This window comes from Tinamus guttatus, unplaced genomic scaffold, assembly GCF_059628265.1.
Source record: "Tinamus guttatus ecotype Peru unplaced genomic scaffold, ASM5962826v1 Tinamus_guttatus_pri_ptg000217l, whole genome shotgun sequence".
Classification (NCBI taxonomy): Eukaryota; Metazoa; Chordata; class Aves; order Tinamiformes; family Tinamidae; genus Tinamus; species Tinamus guttatus.
In genome coordinates this window covers 171,860-189,753 of record NW_028288751.1, presented here as the reverse complement: position 1 = coordinate 189,753, position 17,894 = coordinate 171,860, and the positions used below count along the sequence as shown (strand labels likewise).

At 45.4% G+C, this 17,894-nt stretch overlaps 1 protein-coding gene across 2 annotated transcripts; it reads right to left on the bottom strand.

Moving 5' to 3' along the window:
• Nucleotides 1–6,405: 6,405 nt before the first annotated feature.
• On the bottom strand, nucleotides 6,406–10,589 carry VGLL1 (vestigial like family member 1). Of its 2 annotated transcripts, none has more exons than XM_010211911.2 (4): nucleotides 10,370–10,589; nucleotides 9,507–9,923; nucleotides 7,697–7,756; nucleotides 6,406–6,671 (listed from the first exon to the last, which is right to left on the bottom strand). In XM_010211911.2, exons 1-4 carry the CDS (start codon nucleotides 10,587–10,589, stop codon nucleotides 6,631–6,633), a joined length of 738 nt encoding a protein of 245 aa, XP_010210213.2. In that variant the 3' UTR covers nucleotides 6,406–6,630. The 2 variants fall into 2 exon arrangements, with proteins under 2 accessions (XP_010210213.2, XP_088381066.1); XM_088524940.1 differs by having other exon boundaries at nucleotides 10,379–10,589.
• Between the last annotated feature and the right edge of the window lie 7,305 nt (nucleotides 10,590–17,894).

The window sequence follows — 17,894 nt, the reverse complement described above, 5'->3', positions numbered from 1 at the left end:
GTCATCTGTCTTCATGTTCCCTCCTTCTTTGCAAAAATCTAAGAGGTCCCCATAGGTGGCAGAAATCTGTCGCTAAAATTGTTTACAACGTCCAAACTGCTGGTGAAATGGCTTCATTCATAAAGTTATTCCTCCATAGGAATAAGGCCAAGGCTCTGCATGTGGAATAAAACACTCTGGAAGTTGCCTAACTGTCCTGGGGGTATCAACATGCAAAGTTAATGAAGAGTCCTTAAGTGTTTCATACATGTGCTCCGTGCAATGACCCCGTAAATACCAAGTGGCAATTCCTGAAGCACTCACAAAGGTAGTGAGCAGCTCTGTGGTATGATTAAAATATGGAAAACGCTTGGCAGACTCTGAATTTCCGAATTGCTACGGACACACAGAGTTTCACCCAGCTCGAACAGTTGCAGCGCAGAAAATCTCACGTGGATCAAAGTACTGGGTAAAGAATTGTCAACGTTAAGCAGTCTGAGGGCTGGATTATAACCCGGTGCAGGATTATAATCCAATCCAGGAATGCTCGGTGCAGCCCTAACAGCAGCGAGCTGTGCCGGAGCTCGGGAGACACCGCGCAGGAAGCAAAACCATCCTGCGCTAGGAGCAAGGGCCCAGTTCCCATCTCCAGCAGCAGCTAACAGTTAAGGAAATGAAGTTCCCAGCTTGTACCGGTCCGTGGTTTATAACCTCCTGACCAGGAGATGGCATCCGGAGAGCTGAATTTAGACGTGCTGCTCTCTAGAGCATTCCTGAACCGGGAGCACCGCAGTTGAGCTTCGTGCTGGGACAGAACAGAGTCGTGGAGCATTTCTTCAGGCTCAATCCGACGGGGAGTTTGCTCCCCACGCTCTGCTGGTGGCGGCAGCTCTGGGACGCAGCGCGGCTCCCTAGGAAGCAGCCAAGGTGTGGGAGCTGTGGAAGCAGGGCTTGCCTGCAGGCAGTTTGTTTTTGCCTTCTTTTGAGGACTAAGTGCAAAGAAAATGCAGGTGGAGCATGCCTGCTCTGTACATTTGCTGTCTTCCACAGAGCCTCATAGGTTGCTTTCCCAAATACAGTGTTTCATTATCACAAAAAAAAGGCAGTATTTTCATTCTTTGCCTTAAACCATTTCCTGCTGTTGTGTCCTGCTGTCTATACTCAAAGACTGTAACAGCAGCAGATGCAACGCGACAAACATTAAACTTTCAGGCCAGAGAGCATCTTTCCATTATGGGCATTGACAGAGCAGACAAGCCTTGTCCTGATGTAGCTCCTGGAATTACCAGCATCATAAATTGCATTTGTTGCCCAGGGTCCACACCATTTGCCCATCAGAGCAATGTGACAGCTGCTAACTTCCATACAAATTGGTTTAGAGTTTTCTCTCCCTCCTTTCAAGATTGCTAACGAACATGCTCCCTACAGCTTTCGGGTTCAGCCACATCGACTGGCTGGGCTAATTTTCCCTTCGCTCTTGTCTGTAGAGACGTGTGACAATGACGCTCGTATTGACATAAAGGCAGATGCAAGGGCAACACTGGAGCTAATTGTGCAGTGCTGGATGCTCTGAGGTTTGTGTCTTCATTAGCATGGAGGCTGCAAGCAAGCTGGAAGGTGCTTGGATTTTCAGTCCATTACATTAAAGCGGATTTCAGTTCAGCAGCTCTGAACATAAGGACTGGGGACTGGGTGTGTATGGTAGAATAATCTGCCAGGTTCCTATGCTCCCCTGTTCTGCAAACCTACAAAAAGCATCTTCCTAGGCAAGGAGAAGAGGCAGAGAAGATTCATCTGCTTTCATGAAAGCCGTCCCTTCCCGAGTGTTTTTGCTCGAAGACACGCAGTTACTCTCATTACTCACTGCTATATGGTTGTTTTATGCCCTCAGGCCTGTCAGTGTGGGAAAACTGCCCAGAAAATGAACAGCCTGATAGACTATTTTGGAAAAGATGACACAAGAGCTCCCTGCTGGATCACTCAAGATGGTTCCCTGCAGTTATTTCTCACCAGTATTTCCATCTTTGTTCTGCAAACAAGAATCAATGGGAAAAAACCCTACCTGTTCCAACACTGCTGTGAAGCTGGTGGGTAGACACTGGCATTTTTGCACCTGTGGGGACAGGTACATGGTGCTTGCCTGGACTTCACGGGAGCCTGAGATGGCAGAATTCCCTTGCAAAAAAGGACGGATCCCAAAATCCGGGCGGGCTGATAACAGGCGGCTGCAGGTGCTCCTGGCTGCCCTAGGGATGCTGGGGTCCCGAAAGCAAAGCGAGGGTGATTTGCTCTGTTTTCCTTGCCCTGACAGAAAATGCAAAAAGGCATCCAGCATGAACCCAGGTTCAAGGGTTTGCATCCTCACTGATACTTGTTTTGCCAGGAAAAGGGCAAATGGTGATGTTTTGGTCCGGGCTAGACAGCCTAGCACACCCAGGGCAGGTGTCCAGCACTGGAGAACACACAGACTGACGAGAGGTGCTCAGGGTCTGCATGAAGCAGACTGAGACCCTCGCCCCGACTAACGGGGCCCTTTCTGGGCAGAAACAAATCACCCACCTCGAATGCTGCACGGCCCGAGGGCCTCAGGACTGCTCCCAGGACCTTTATGAAACACAAGCAAGTTGTGCCTGACTGCTCGCTGCATAAATACAAGCAGCAGTTGTGGCTGAGACCTTAAGGCACGGGAATGGACTATTTTGACGTTAATCTTTTATTAAAACATGGAACCAGTCCAGCATCAATAAACAATGAATGGTAGGTGGAACTATGATAGTATCATCTGTCTAAAACATCTTAGGTATGTGGTAATTTGACTAAAGCAACAAAACTTCCCTTAAAATCTTTTAATACCATTTTTAAAATGCTCTATGCACTGAAATGTCCAGCTAGAGGATTATTCTAACTGTCCCTACCTGTCACTTTTCATTAGCCCTTCTGAGACACGGCAATATTTAAGGGGTTCTCAAGAAGCAATGTCTGTCCTTCCTGCCTCTCCCGAGAAGCCAGGCTGGACTGGATGGGTCCATGGTGCTGTACAACACATGGAAAAACGATAAAGAGGAATTAAAGGATGAAAACCAGAATAAAACCTTGCTCCTTGGCAGCAGGCTTCAGCGGCGTCCGCAACAACCAGATCAGCCATGACAAGGACATGAGACAGGCAGGCAGGAGAGACAAAAGGACGGAATGAGGAATAACAGAACAGTGAAGAAAAGGAGAAAAGCTGTTTAAATTCTGTGACAGAACAATCTTTCATAGCAAAGCGCTCAGCTCCTATGGTGGAGTCACAGAAGAGTGACATGGTACATAATGCACAACCGCATATTTGATGGCAGTTTTAAATATAACAACTGCATTTTGGTGCTCACGAGGGTGTGAGCGCAGGGTAAGAGGTGCAGTAGGTGCTTGGGGCTGCATTCGCCCAAGCCCGGAGGCGGTTTGCGGTAGCGGCCGGGGCAGGACTGATTCCGCCTGCGCTCGCAGGAACACACGGCGGATGGTCGGTACATTCAGTTGCCTTCCATCAGCTCAATTCGTTTTTCCATTTGGCAGTGGGATTTACCTAATTTGACGCTTCTCTTTGCTAAATGCACAGCACTGTAAACTCGACCATTCTGTGATATTGTCTAAGCAGAGCAGTTGGGGTATCAAAGTTGTAAAGAGTTATCCACTAATTGCATTAAAGCCTGGAGACCGAAGCATGTGGCACTTTAAACTAGCCCTTACAGGAAAAGAGGGTCCTCTCACCAAAAGCAGAGCAAAGCGCAGCACTCACGAGCCCCCCGTGCCCTGCTTGCTTCTCCCCCTGCCCAACAACGCTCAGGAACTTCCCACACGAGCTGCTCCTCACATTATTTTTCTTCTATAAATTGCACGTTGCTTCGATCCCCGTTTCCAGACCTCTGCAGTGTTGCACGGGGTGCAGAACACTTTCCACCTCGCGCACCTTCAGTCCGGACAGCCGCAGGGTGCGACGCGCTCCGGATGGATCCCAACCCTCCGGCGACGCTCCGAGACGCTCCCGCGGCCGCAGGGCTGTCCCACGCGGCCGGAGGGAGGTCTGAGAGGCTCCAAAGGGCCCATGATGAACAAGCGTTTCACGAACCCCACGTGCTGCTAAGGTTCTTAATGGAGAATCAGGTGGTTTGACCAAAAATTGAACAAAACCCGGGGCAATAGGAAGGGTCTTGGCGCGGGAGGTCGGGCTGTGTGTTCGGCTGCGGGCCCTGGCTGGCCGGGCTGGCCTCACTGCGAGCCCATGGCCCGTGCTGGGGCCAGCAGGGACGGCCCTGCTCGTCACAAACCTCTCGGGATACCCGGGACACCGTCCTGGCTCCGCCACGCTGCTGCCGGGCCTCAGCACGGAGCCGGCTCCAGCGAAACGCCGCGTCGACAGGGGAAAAAGGCACTAAACAAAGAGGTCAGGCCATATAACCTGCAGCCCAGCGCAGCCACCAAGACCTTGACTGAGCTACCCAGTCGTCTTTTTAACCTTTATGTTTTACTTTAATAATGGAAAAAAAACCCTCTCCTGTTTGTCCCTGCAGTAAGGAACTATTTTTAACACCTCTAACGAATGACTAGAACATGGGGTGGAGCAGCCAAGCCGGTCGGGCAGCTCCCAGCCACCCACAAGGGTTATCTGACCATCGAGGCAAGAGCAGGAATGCGGCCATCAGCTCGGAGCGGGACGGGGAAGCGCCTGCACGGACGGGCCACGCGCAGGAGAACGTCCTGCCGCGTCCCGGGAGGCGCACAGTTCAATATATATAATACACAGTTGCAGTAGCTTTTTGCAAAGCCCCAGGCTCCTCACGAGACATGCAGGTCAAACACTTGTAAGAGAACAACTGTTTTTCTCCTTATTAATCTCTGAACAGGGCTCACGGAGCAAGTTATTTGAAAAAGACAGTATTAATAAAAAAGCCATTAGTGCAAACAAATTTCCTGTTACATGTCTTTTCAGACCTCGAGGATAAAGTGTTTAAGCAGTTTATATTGTGAGAGATGGCAGAGAGAGAAAAAAAATTATACTGTATTAAAGCAGTGACTTCAGTGGAATTACAACACAAACTACTAAGACTGATGGAAATCTGTGCTCCAGCTCATAGGGGAAATCAGACTATATTACCATGGAGCCTTAAAAATAATAATAATATTAATAATAGTAATAAAATCAGGGAATCAAAATATTTGTGGATGAAATAGCAAAGGAGAGCTAATGGGAAAGGTAGAGGAAAGTTAAGAAAGGAAAGCTAAAGGAACAAGAGGAAAAAATGCAGTTTTGAAGAAATACTGACGTTTTATCAGCCTAGCTAAGGTGGTTATTCTGCTTGTGATCCCAGATGTGCTGGTCTGGCTTGGGTACCTGCTGCAGCAAACGCATCTGACACTGACTGGGATTATTTATAAGTGCCACAGACATGTGAAACTGTTGATCTCAAGTTAGTTATTGAAATCCCACCTCAAGTGTTATACTGGGGGCAAACCAGTGCTGGTGTTGACGGGTGTAAATGGGACCACAAACACTTACATCAACGAAGGGTTCACCCCATAAATCATTAGATGCAGATTCCAGGGGTCAAATTTCCTTAAATAACTATACTAACTTGTTAGGCAAAATTAAGAGTGCTCCTATATATTAAATGAATATATAGCTAATGAACAAGGACTAAAATAAAATCATTTTTCTTTTATATCCTTAGGATTTACTCTAAAATCAGTATAAAGCAGTATCCCTCTTACTGCAGGGATTACATAGGCAGACCTAAATACCAAGCACATGAGGTTTTACTCTCTGTAACTTCAGCAAACATATTTGCCATGGGTGAAGAGGAAGATGTGAACCTACAGGATCAAGGTACAGTTTGTGGCAGCCCCTTCTGCTGAACAGAGGAGAGCCGAGAAGACCACACGGGGCTTATCAGAAAGAGAGCCCGAGGTCTACAGAGAGGCTGGAGACACGGACCATTCCCAGCTCCAGCTTGTTGCTCCTAGTGGTATTTTCCTTGTGCCAAGCAAGGACCTCAGTTTCCTCCCAGATCTAGTATTAATTTACTGTATTTTCTAGAAGATGATAATGAGAGGCAAAAACAGAGCCCTGAGGCATACACATTTCTGAAGAATGTCCTTGTGAACTGCAAATAGGCTTACCAATTACTGTACTTCAAAAATATGGATATGATAATGTTATTTTCTGACCTGTGGTTGCCTTCAAATCCCTTGCAAGCAGGGCCACTATCTTAGGCTATTTTAAACAGCAATACGGAGCTATCAAATCAGAATATGAAGCTGTAGCACTGAATTTGGGCCAAATGCATCTCTCTGCAATAGAATTGTGTTTCTTAGATGGTAGATCAAAAAGTGCTCAGAGTCCTTTCAGAGAGGACCAAGTGAAAATCCTTCAGTAGACAGTGAATCTTCATGGCAAATATACTCTGTCAGGTTTAGTACAACCATGAGAAATTATTTACTGAATAGGGGCAGATTACTTTCATTCCTAAAACAGTGAATAGCACACGCATTCTTCCAGCTGACAGAAAAAAGCACGGAATAGCTGCAGTCCATTTCTTCTTGATTCACAGTTGCAAATGATCAGAGTTCACAGAAGAGCTCTCTCTTCAAGAGTAAAGCAGAAACATCCAGTTGCTAAAAGTACAGATCTCGTCTTCTGTCGTGTGTCTGTACACCTGAAAGACACAGCAGCGTCAGGAGCATCGAACAGCACATGCCATAAAGTGTTGTGCAAACAGAACTGCACCTCTTGGCCTTCTCTGATGCAACAAGGCCCTAACCAGAATGACCAGAATGACCCATCATGTCTCCCCAAAATATTGCACACTGAAGCACCAGCGTCAGCGTAACAAATACCAGCTACAGCCTCAAGAGACAAAAATAATAATTTCCAGAGCCTGAATGGTCCTGAATGCTGAATGAATTCAGGCTTTTTGCAGTCGGAATGCTCCTGGAATCTCCTCTTAAAAGAAGAGCTCTGTTAGTGTGGTGGATTTGCTGGTAAACAGGGCAGTAACGCCAGAACAAGCAGGGAGCTCAGCCTTGACGTGGACACTGGGGAGCCAAGGCCATGAACTCCACCAAGCACAGGGTGCCCTCGGGAACTCTGCCCTGGGGACATGTGGCAAGCACAGAACCTGCGGGGCCCCCGCTTGCCCCCTGGCAAGCACAGAACCTGCGGAGCCCCTGCTTGCCCCTTGGCAAGCACAGAACCTGCGGAGCCCCTGCTTGCCCCTTGGCAAGCACAGAACCTGCAGAGCCTCCGCTTGCCCCCTGGCAAGCACAGAACCTGCAGTGCAGCGGAACATTAGGATTTCACTGGCGGTGGAGCCAAGAAATGTCTTTAGTTAAGATTATGATAAAATCTTGCATTTGGTAACTTTCTGGGATCTCAACCTGGGGCGGACAGTGCCAAATAGGCACGTTAAGTGCTAGGCAGTGGTACCACTACAGACACTAAGACAGAAGGGGTTAGAAAATGTATCTTAATGAGAAGTTAGAAAATATATGTTAATAGATTTTTTTCCTTTTTCCTGTGAATATAAGTACAGGAGGCCATGTGTATGCTCGCGGGAAAAGCAAGTGTTTGAGATGCAGTGCCCAAGCAAGCCAGCAAGAAGCTGTAATTCTGTACAAGAAAGGGCACTATTCTTCACAGCTGATACTTATTTTGCCCAAACCTCCCAGTTTCAGAACTCACCTGCGGTGGCGTGGCTTGCACTGGGGTTTTCTGAGCCTTGGTAAGAGCTTGCTTTCCTCTCTTAAAAGATAAAATACTGAAGATGAGCAGAGATTGAACACAGAGCTAAAATCAGACTGCAGTTCCTAAAGAAACCTTGTGCTTTTGCAGCCCAGCCTGCAGCACAGGTGCTGGGGAGCTCTGTGCTGTCTGGCATGGCAGTATATCCTTCTGTAAATATAAATATCAGCTGTTCTTAAACATGACACAGTGCAAGGAAAAGTATATTTAACAGTTATAGCCAAGAAACAGGGACTCCAACAGCCGGACTAGACGCACACATCCTAGGGAGTTGCCAGACTCCCTGGGAACAGGGGCCAGTCACTTATATATCCTGTTGCCTGATAAGCACGTGTGCAGTGTTACACGTGTAGTGCTATGAAGCTCTTCAGATGCTCAGAAGGGCCTTGTAAATGTCCTGAAATGGAAGATTTTACACAGCGATAGTTGAGGAACACCAAACTTTTCTTTTTCTTTCTTTAAAGATTTTTTTTTTGCATTCAACTTCTTCCTGATATTTTGAACAAAACTCCACCGCTTTAGTACCATTTCCCAAGCCCTGAGAGGCTCCTGTTGTCTTGCTTGGGGTAAGGTGCCATTTAACCTTCTTAATTTAAGTCCTAGAATTCTAGGTGGTGTCCTTAAAGAAATCAGATTGTCATTTAATAACTGGAAACAGTCGAGGGTGTCTGCAACACATACACTCTCAGCTAAATCCATCTGCCACGGCAAAAATATATGTATTCCAGCTGAAGATACACGCTGCACTTTCCACACATGGGCGCAGACAAATATTGCAAACTACAGCAGAGGTAGGTTAGCAACATACCATAAATTCAGTATAGCCTTACAAGGGAAGCTATGGGTAAAACTGCATGCAGATGTATTTTAGCCCGTATTTTGCCTAATTCTTGATAATGGAGATTAGAAACCAGCTATTTCACAGCTGGTCATTTTTCAAACCTTGCTTCTTCAAATATTGCTTCTTCACACGCCTCGTCCTTTTATCTAGAAGCACCAGTCAGGATGTTCTGTATTTTTCCAGCAGACTCCCTAACACTTTCGCAACCTTGTTCCTTGGAGATCATTGCCAAGGTGATTACGTGGATAACGCCCCAAAACAGCAACGCTGGCAACCCCTGGAAGCGCCCGGGACGGAAGCCTGATCCCAGAGAGCTTCCTCAGTGAGAAATTACTTGTAAGGGAGCAGTTTTATGCAACAATCCTAGATCTTTGGAGATAGACGTTCTTGGGAACTAACTTGGGCTTTAATCTGTTAGCACCCATCAGTGCTATTATTTTTGCTATTATTAGTATTTTGAGGGGAAAGCAAACTCAGCGCAGTCACCAGCCACCTCTTTTCTGTGTGCTGGCAGCAACTACCATTGCAATTCCTAGTAGCTGTTAATAAACAAGCAAAAATAAAAGAAAAACTCCTGTATCAATTGCATTATCTCTGGCAAGTCAACTGCAGAGAGCAAGCACAGTGCAGCAGCATTTCATGGGAAAATGCTGAAAGAAGCTACCTACAAGGTGTAAATCCTGCCAGCACTGAATAATTTTACATTCACTTGAAATATCTTCATAACATAAGCCAGAAAAGAAAGAATTGTACTAACTGGCACTAGCACTAACTGTACTAATGGACAAAAACTTTCTATGCACTAGGCTGAAAATAGCTGTTTTTAACACCTTCAGAACACAGTGTATTATTTTTTCTCTTTACGTAAGAAGTCATCAAAGAATCAAGCGATAGCAAATATTCCCTTACCTCCTCCAGGAGTCAAACTTTGGCTTACATTTTGTAACCTGGCAGGTCCAGTAGTACAAGCAGAACTAGCGTGTTGCTTCACGGCACATTCCTGCATGGACGTGAGGCACCTTTCCTGTTGCAGGAGACCCAGAAGAGAACCGTATTTCCTGTCGGAGACGGGATCATCGGGCACGTGCAGGTCAGGCAGGGCATGGTGATACACGGAGCTGGAGAGACCGGGAGAACCGACGGAAGGGAAGGGCCACAGACCCGCGGGCTGGGCCGGGTGGCCCCGCAGAGCCGGCGGGTGGTGCTGGCCGGCCGTGCCGGCGGCCGCGGAATTCAGAGCGGGATTCGACATGCCCGTAGCAGACGACGACGGATACGGCTTGGAGCAATGTGGAGGGTAATTCCACTGCTGGGGAGACATGCTGTCTAGTTTAAAGAAAGAAAAAAAGATGGGGGAAAACAAAAACAAGGAAAAAAGATTTGAAGTCCCATTAGTTCTTTTATTTCAACCCAAATTCCGACGGACTTCTAAGGGAAATCTACAAGGTTGCATATTCATTTGAAAGCATGTGTTCACTTTAGCAGCGCTTATCTTTAAAAAACAATAATAAAATACATGCTAAAAGTGGACTAAATCACCACTATCAATATTTCAAATAAATATTACCAATAAATTTTTAAAAGACGGCTGACACTAGCAAGGTTTTAGTAATTGAAAGCTTAGACAAATATCTTCTTGCAAAGATGGCAAAAAAATCTAATGTCAAAATGCATTTATTGCATCTGAGGCGATAGAGGCTGTTGGCTGGAAGGTAAGAGCCTGGTCCTGCTCCAGCTCCGTAACTCGGCAAACGCAGGGACCCCGTTGGGACCCAGCTCACCGTTCCGCAGGGCGACGGCCTCGCTCCTCTGCTTCGTGCTCAGGTCCTGGGGGTTTTTGGCATTGCTTAGAGCTCTAGAGAAATGTTCATCTACCACACTGTTAATGTCCCCTTGGAAATACGTAAACACAACACACTGGGATCCCCATTCGGTTTTCACAGGTTCTTTGCTTTTGCACGGCTTTGGAAAGAGCTTCCTTGTTTCCTCCATTTTCAATAATCACAGCGCCTGCCAAAAAAACCCAGACTCATAAGGGAAGTGCTCTTCAAGCACATTCTGTGAGCCTATCTTCTTCCAGAAACTGGCAGACCAGAAGAACTGTTATTAGTGAATTAGATTTTTTCATCTGGACTTTACTTTTTCCATTCTCCTTTTCTTAAATGTTTTCCCTATTGCATACTTCTAATGTGAAATAAGTATTATACAAAGCGAGAAAACTTTCAATTTAACCCATGCAAAAAATTATTGTTTGCTAGTTATTTGCAAATTTGGCCCCACTGTACCATGGGCGGCTTTAGTAAAGGATAACTGCATCTTGAAAGCAGTGACTCGAAGAGGTGCAGGGTTATGAAGGACATGGGCCTTGCACAGGTTGCCTGTCAAAGCCATAGCAGGTGTTGAAGAATAAATTGGACACATTTATCCACCAGCTACCATTTCTCACCCCCATTTACCCAGAGTTTAGGAGCAAAACCTGCCTGAATGGATGCAAAGTTTGCAAAAAATGGCTAAGCACTTAGGCAGCTAACATGGGCTGCCCAGAAGTAATATTATTAACTCTGGATAAAAGCCTAGGCAAACTTATCAAAATATACTATCTAATTCTGGCTTCCGTGTTGAGAAAAAAAATATTGACAGAGTGAAAACAAGGTTTAAAGGAGAAAAAAATATTTGGAGCTAAAAATAATCCCTCTATTGTAAAGAAAGAATGAATAAACTTTGGACAAGGGAAAGTTTGAAGTACCTTGATCGCTGTTAACACACACCTCCACAAGGAAGAGACTTCTGAGGGTAGTTACTTATTTCACCTATTAGAAAAATAGAAAAAAAAAAGATATTCCAAGTTTAAATCACTGGAAATGCAAACTATAGCAAGTTCAGGTAAGTAAAATACTGCTTTTAAAGAAACAAGAACAACAAAAAACCCTACCTGGGAACATGATGGGCTTGTTAGTTAAAACTTTGGTGGCAAGACTGCTAACACATGCTGCAGCTCCATGTGAGGTTACGGGGGTTTGGTTTATGGCTGGTTTTATCATGCAAAAGCTAATGAGCTGCTAGGTTTGTGTTTCAATCCATCCAGCCCTGTGATCATCAGAGATGTTTAACCCATTCCCCTGTATTTTGTTTGATTTTGCTGCTGTTGTTTCTCAACCATAACGGCTCCATCCTCAGGCACTTCCCAGTCAACATCACGCTCATCCGTTTCTCTTCGGGGTGTTTTTTGAAGCATCTGCAGGAGCTGCCTCCAAATTGTCTCTCAGTGTTTCTTAAGCGTGAAAAGAGTGTTCAGGCTGCGATCTCAAACTCTTGGATGTTGGGAAATAGGGGGATTAGGATTATCAAACATGGCTCAGCAACCTTTTCATGACTGAACTTTATGATCCAATCACTGATTTTATCATCTGCTTCTACTTACTGAACCCCCAAAGCGGGGTCAGAATCTCTCTTCCCTTCTTACTCTTATTTTTCCTTACTTTCTGCTATCCAGCCATCTAAACTCACATGTCCCCACCTGCTGGGATCCTTCCATCTCCAAACTTTTCATCCGTTTTTATAATTTACTTCCATCCATACTCTACACTTTCCCCTGTATTGTGCCCAGTTCTAAACCCCTCTCATCAACAACAGATTCATGTTCAGACTCCAGAGCCTCTCAGGCCTCCTCTCAGGCTTCGCTGCTTTGCTTTTCCTGCATCCTTTCCATCTCCTGTCCATCTGAACGCAGCGGTACAGGGGGCACTATCCCAAAGGGTATGGGGAGAGCGGGAACGAATACATCCCAGCCAAACAACTGGGAGAACTCCGAGCACAGGAACGGACGTGATGGTTTTTTTTCTCCCGGTCTTGTGTCAGAAAACAATATGCTCTTTATGTTGGGAAACCTCTTGGTTGCTCAGCTCGAGGCAGATGCTTGCCATGGAAAATTCCAATCCAAGTGCAGACAATTTTGCCAGACTTTCATCAACCACACGGCAAGAAGGAAAAACATCAGGTGATCTCAACAAAAAGCAGCAAAAAAGCTCTTCCTACACCGCTCCAGCACTACAAATAAACGTGCAGTTTAAAAGCATTAGCTCTGGCCCAAAAGACCGTCCCTCTCGTTCCTCGCTCACTGCAAACCAGCCACTGTGTCTTTATATTGCGTTATTAAGGTGCTTAACTTGCCCAACATTAATGGCAAGATCCTTTATCATTGCTTATTGGTGTGTACTCATTGTTACACTCCTCTCCTTTTGCAAGTTGTGACAACTGTAGAGTGGCAATTTTAGAAAAAAAAAAAAAAAAAAGGCACTCTAAAGCAAGAATGGCAATTTGTCCATTCCTTCCAGCTTCCCCTGAAAGCCTCCTGTGCTTTCCAGGGGAGAGCTGGATGTAACAGGTAACATCTCAGTTCTTCGATGAACCATATGCCAATGTCGCAGGAGGGAGGACTTGGCTTTGGAACACTGCAGTTTTCATTACCTGAACTTTTCATTTTCCAGCAGGAAGTCTACAAATAAAAAGGCAGATGCCCCCCCAGCCGGTGCCCGCTACAAGCGACTGCCAAAACCTGCTTGGAAGCGGAGCAGTTACCATGGAGCACCCAACTATCCTTAAAGTACTCTAGAATAGGGCAATTCCGGCAGAAGTGTCAGTTATTTGTCCTTCGCTGGGCAGGAACGCGCAGTCAACACGACCCGCAGAGCCCCACGTTGGACCGCTCGCCGTGGGCGGCAGCGCCGTAGAGCCTCTTCCACCCATCCAACCCTTGTTCCATGACAAGGAGCCCCCTTTTCAAGCACTAGGCAGAACTCTATGGGTAGACCTGCTCCTCCGTCAAGGATCTTCTGGGTAAGGGAGTATGGGACTAATTTAACTCACTGAGCATGTACTGAATTTCTCATTTAATTCTCTTACCTTAGCTCGCTGCCAAGAGCGCGGTCACACTGGTGGCATCTTCCACATGCCGGATGGTCATCGCGGTGCCCGGCAGGCTGTGATCCTCCTCCCGGGTGGATTTACGCTCTGCGTTCATGAGCTCCCCACGAGCTCTCCAGCCTCCAGCTGTGACTGAGCTAGGCGTTTCCTGCAGCTTAGCTACTAAGAATGCATGAAATGCACTCCAACAAGTCAACCAGGTTGGGAGGTTTCAGGAATGAGGAAAATAAAAAAAAAAAACCCTACTTAAAATCTTAATGACAATGTGTACACAATCAAGACAACAATGTCTGGACTTCGCAGGAGTTTACAGTAAAATGGTAAACAAATCATAGTGAAGAATCAAAACAGCAACTTGGCCAAGGTCAAAACAAACTTTCCTACGACAAGTTATATTAATTTCAGCATTAAGTGCGTAGCTAGAAATGCCTGTATGAGGGAAAAGGTCATTGCCTCCATCTCAGATAAAACAGATAACTAATTTTGCCTCTTCTGATCTGTTGTAATCACTACATACATCTTCAGAGAAGAGGAACAAAACAAAACAACCATCACTCTATATAAGTGATAGCAAGAAACAAGGATTTTGTTTTTTTTAGTTAAGTTTACCAAAACACAATTGTAGCCATTCCAGAAATGGCGAATCAGTCAGATTCACCAGTTTCCCTGGGAAATACACTGTGAACTGGATTCACCAACCTGGCAGGGACTTTTCCTTACATCTCTTTTCTCCAGTGTCTTACAAGTTGGTTTACTCAGGCACTCAAAGTAGAAGAGTGCAATTCCATTCTGCCCCAATGGCATCAATCTATTCTCTGCCATCTCCCGGGAGAGCAGCTTAACCTCCAGGACATAGGATTTTTCAGGAGAGTGTTCAGTCTTTTACTGGCGTATAATGCATATTTTTGCATAAATACATTTTAATTCAGTGATGAACTGGAATCTGTCAGGTAAGTGCATCAGACTAGAACCATTCTCTTTGATTCCCCCCTTTAAAATCTTCCTCTCCATTAGAAAAAGAAAAAAAAAAAAAAAGCAAAAATGTGTTCTGCTGAACGCAGGTTTTGTTCAAGCGTTTCCTTTCGGCTGGCAGTTACCGCACTACGGGGCTGCAGACCGCGTGTTCTAAGGACAGCCCCGCGGCGGACGCTTCCAACACCCCTGGGCATTGCCCTGCAGCGCCCGCCGCGGGTCGGTTTCCTCGGGAACACCGACCAAGCCGAGGAACGGAGGAGAACGGGAATCCCGGCGGGGCAGCTCGACCAGCCGCTCCCGGGGAGGGCGGGGGCGGCGCCCGCCGCTCTCTCAGTGTCGCGTTACCGAAGGCCGCGTTAAACGGCACCCGCTCCTGCAGCGGCGGAATTCCAGGGCAGGACGCACCAATAACGTGTAAACGCCTGGAGCGCGGGGCCGTGCGGGGCGGGAACGGGAACGGCACCGGGACAGGCACCGCGCAGCGGCCACAGCGGCCTCGGCCGGGCCGCGCACGGGGACCGCGGCGCCGCGCGGGAACGCGGGGCGGGAACGCGGGGCGGGAACGCGGGGCGGGAACGCGGGGCGGGAACGCGGGGCGGGAACGCGGGGCTCCGCGCGGGAACGCGGGGTTCTGCGCGGGAACGCGGGGCGGGAACGCGGGACCCCGCGCGGGAATGCGGGAACGCGGGGCGGGAACGCGGGCTCCGCGCGCGGGAACGCGGGGCTCCGCGCGGGAACGCGGGCTCCGCACGGCGCGCGCTGCCGCGCTGCACGGAGGCGGGAACGCGTCCCCCTCACAACTAAGCAGGAAGACGCTCTATTCACGAGTTTGTTTATTAAAAAGGTAGTATAAAACACAACCCCTTTAAGAAACAAAATTCAGGACAAATCAAGAGACTCGCAGATGCTGTCATAGGGCTATAAATTATTATTCAACTATGATTTTGCCAAGTGTTTCTTTCCTAAAATATGAGAAATGAAAACAAGTGATTTAACGCCTCAGAAGAAAATAATCTGTCAGAAAAATTCCAAGTCAACTTACTGAAAAGTTTAATCTAACAATATACTTTGATATTACATAATGAGCAAAAAACAATTTGCTGCAAAAGATTTCATACTTCTATAAATATTTTACAGAACTTTCAGAGTTTCTTCACAGTAAGACTTCAAGCCCTGTATAATGAGCACTAAAATACACACAAACCAACACAAGTACACAACTTACATAATTCATTTATCATACTGCAGTATGTTTCCTCAAATTCAGAAATAAAAATTTAAAACCCAATTAAAATCTACAGGTATGTGTGTCTCAATTCAGTTACAGTTCAGGAATTCAAAGTGTAGATACTGATTTTGTTAGAAAATTCAAAGGCAAGTTTGAGTTTCTATGAAGCATCCAATACCTTTTAAGTTTTCTCAAGTAAATTAAACTAAACACTTGACATTGTAAACAGATTAGCCTTAACTGAATAATGTCTAGGACATGTTTTAGCTAAAATGCACTGCATTTAACATACTAACGGTTTAAGTGAATTGCAATCCTTATACATGGTGAAAGTTGCACGAGAGACTGAAATTCAGTTAAATTAATTAAAAAGAGTCAGCAGGAGAAAGATAAACATTTTGATGCAAAATGAAACTAAATTCTCTCTTTACAGCTGTTACATGAACATTCTGGAACCTGATGCAACATAAACATCTGTTCTTTTGGGGCTTTTTTTATCCCCGATATCTAACCTTAGCCACGCACCTCAAAGCATCTAATGCCGGATGAATGCTTTTAACTCCATAGTCACCTTGTCAGAAAATCACTTGGACTGTAAAGCAAACTGTGAGTTTTTACTTTAGTTTCAAGCTAAGCAACTGACTTTGCACTGACTGGTTAAAAAAGTCATACGTTGTACTGAATTACACAGAAGTACCAATTAGACGATATTCTTTGCAATTATTGTTCTGTTCTTTTTCCTGCTGCTACATTTAAGTGGCTTTATATCCATTTTTCACTGTGACAATGAGCAGAAATAGCAACTTCTCTAGTTTGAAACTGGCCTACAATGATTGTCCACAACGTCCTTCAGCTTGCAGCGGGATGGGGTTTATGGAAGATACTGGGAGCAGGAAACAACGTTTAGGTGAGTCCCTCCTACCAAAACGTAGGAGGAAAAAGGAAAAACATCAGAAGGGGTAAGGACGAACACAGCAAACTGGACTGAAATGCAGGGAAAGTTAGGAACTAAGCAAAGTTTGATTTTGCCACTTCTAGTGAGCAAGGCAGAATACAGAGCCAGTCCTGCAGTCTCAAGAGAGATTACGTCTTTAAGTGAAGCCATTAGAAAGCATTTAAGAACAAGAATAGTCAAAACCAAATTGGCATTTTAAAGTCTTACTGATCTGTTTACCATGATAGTCAGCCAGAGAAAAAGAACACAAGTTTAGAAGGGAAGTCCAGTCAAGATTAGTTTGATATTAAGCACTACTGCTCTGCACACCTAGAACTTTTTTACAATTCAAAATAAAATTTTCTATGAGAAATCGCAATTTATGTTCAGACTAATTTATAAAAATTTGTAACATTTAAAAAGGAAAGCAGTCTCAATAAAAAGAAGTCAACCTCCATGAAAAACTACTGAAAACAAAGTCACAACTGCATTAACTTCTTCACAAACTATTAAATGCTTCAATACCTCAATGGATAGTTTATAAAAATATATTTTTAAATCTTACTAGGAGAATAAAAGAGGTAGACAAAAGGAAAATACCAGTTTAAGGGCAATGTCACATTTCAGAACAACATATAGTGGTGGAAAACAGTTTTTATTTTCTTAAGAATGTTGTTAGGAGGAACGCCAATAAAGTATTTGGTCTCAAATTCTGCTGGTTTGCCTCAGTGTAAAGTCTAGGGGGAAGGGAGAGGCCAAGAGCACGTTGGAGCCGGGAATCCAGCCCAATCTGCACATCCGCGGGACGGAGGAAGGTTACTGCACATAGACAGATTTCTTTTTCCAAACTTTTTTTTTTAAACACTAATATTAACCTTAATTATCTGATACCATGATAAGGCTTTACAGAACTGTACAATATTTATACTTTTGTCAATTTTCTTATATCAGTTGCAAATTCACTGTAAAACGGGTGACAACTGCCTAGTGTTAGATACGATTAGGCTCTCAAAATAGAAAAACCCTATAAAGCACAACAGGAACAGATTAAAACGTGGAGGTTAGAAGCTGGAAGAAAAAAGGAGCACTGAAAGCAGTATCCACCACACCAAATTACACACTTAATACGCTAAAACTTTAAGCCCTCAAAGATTTGTGGTTCTTAATACCAACAGGAGTATTTCAGGTAGAACCAGTGTAATCCACAGACGTCATCTGAACATGCCACCATGTGCAG

Bases quoted from the DNA above. Each gene is read 5' to 3' on its own strand.
- VGLL1 (XM_010211911.2), bottom strand. From the start codon at position 10,589: ATGGAGGAAACAAGGAAGCTCTTTCCAAAGCCGTGCAAAAGCAAAGAA. The intron at 9,924-10,369 runs GTCCCAACGGGG...TCTTTAAACTAG, and splicing joins CCTGCGGAACGGTGAGCTGG to ACAGCATGTCTCCCCAGCAG. The intron at 6,672-7,696 runs GTGAGTTCTGAA...TGTGTCTTTCAG, and splicing joins TGCAAGCCACGCCACCGCAG to GTGTACAGACACACGACAGA.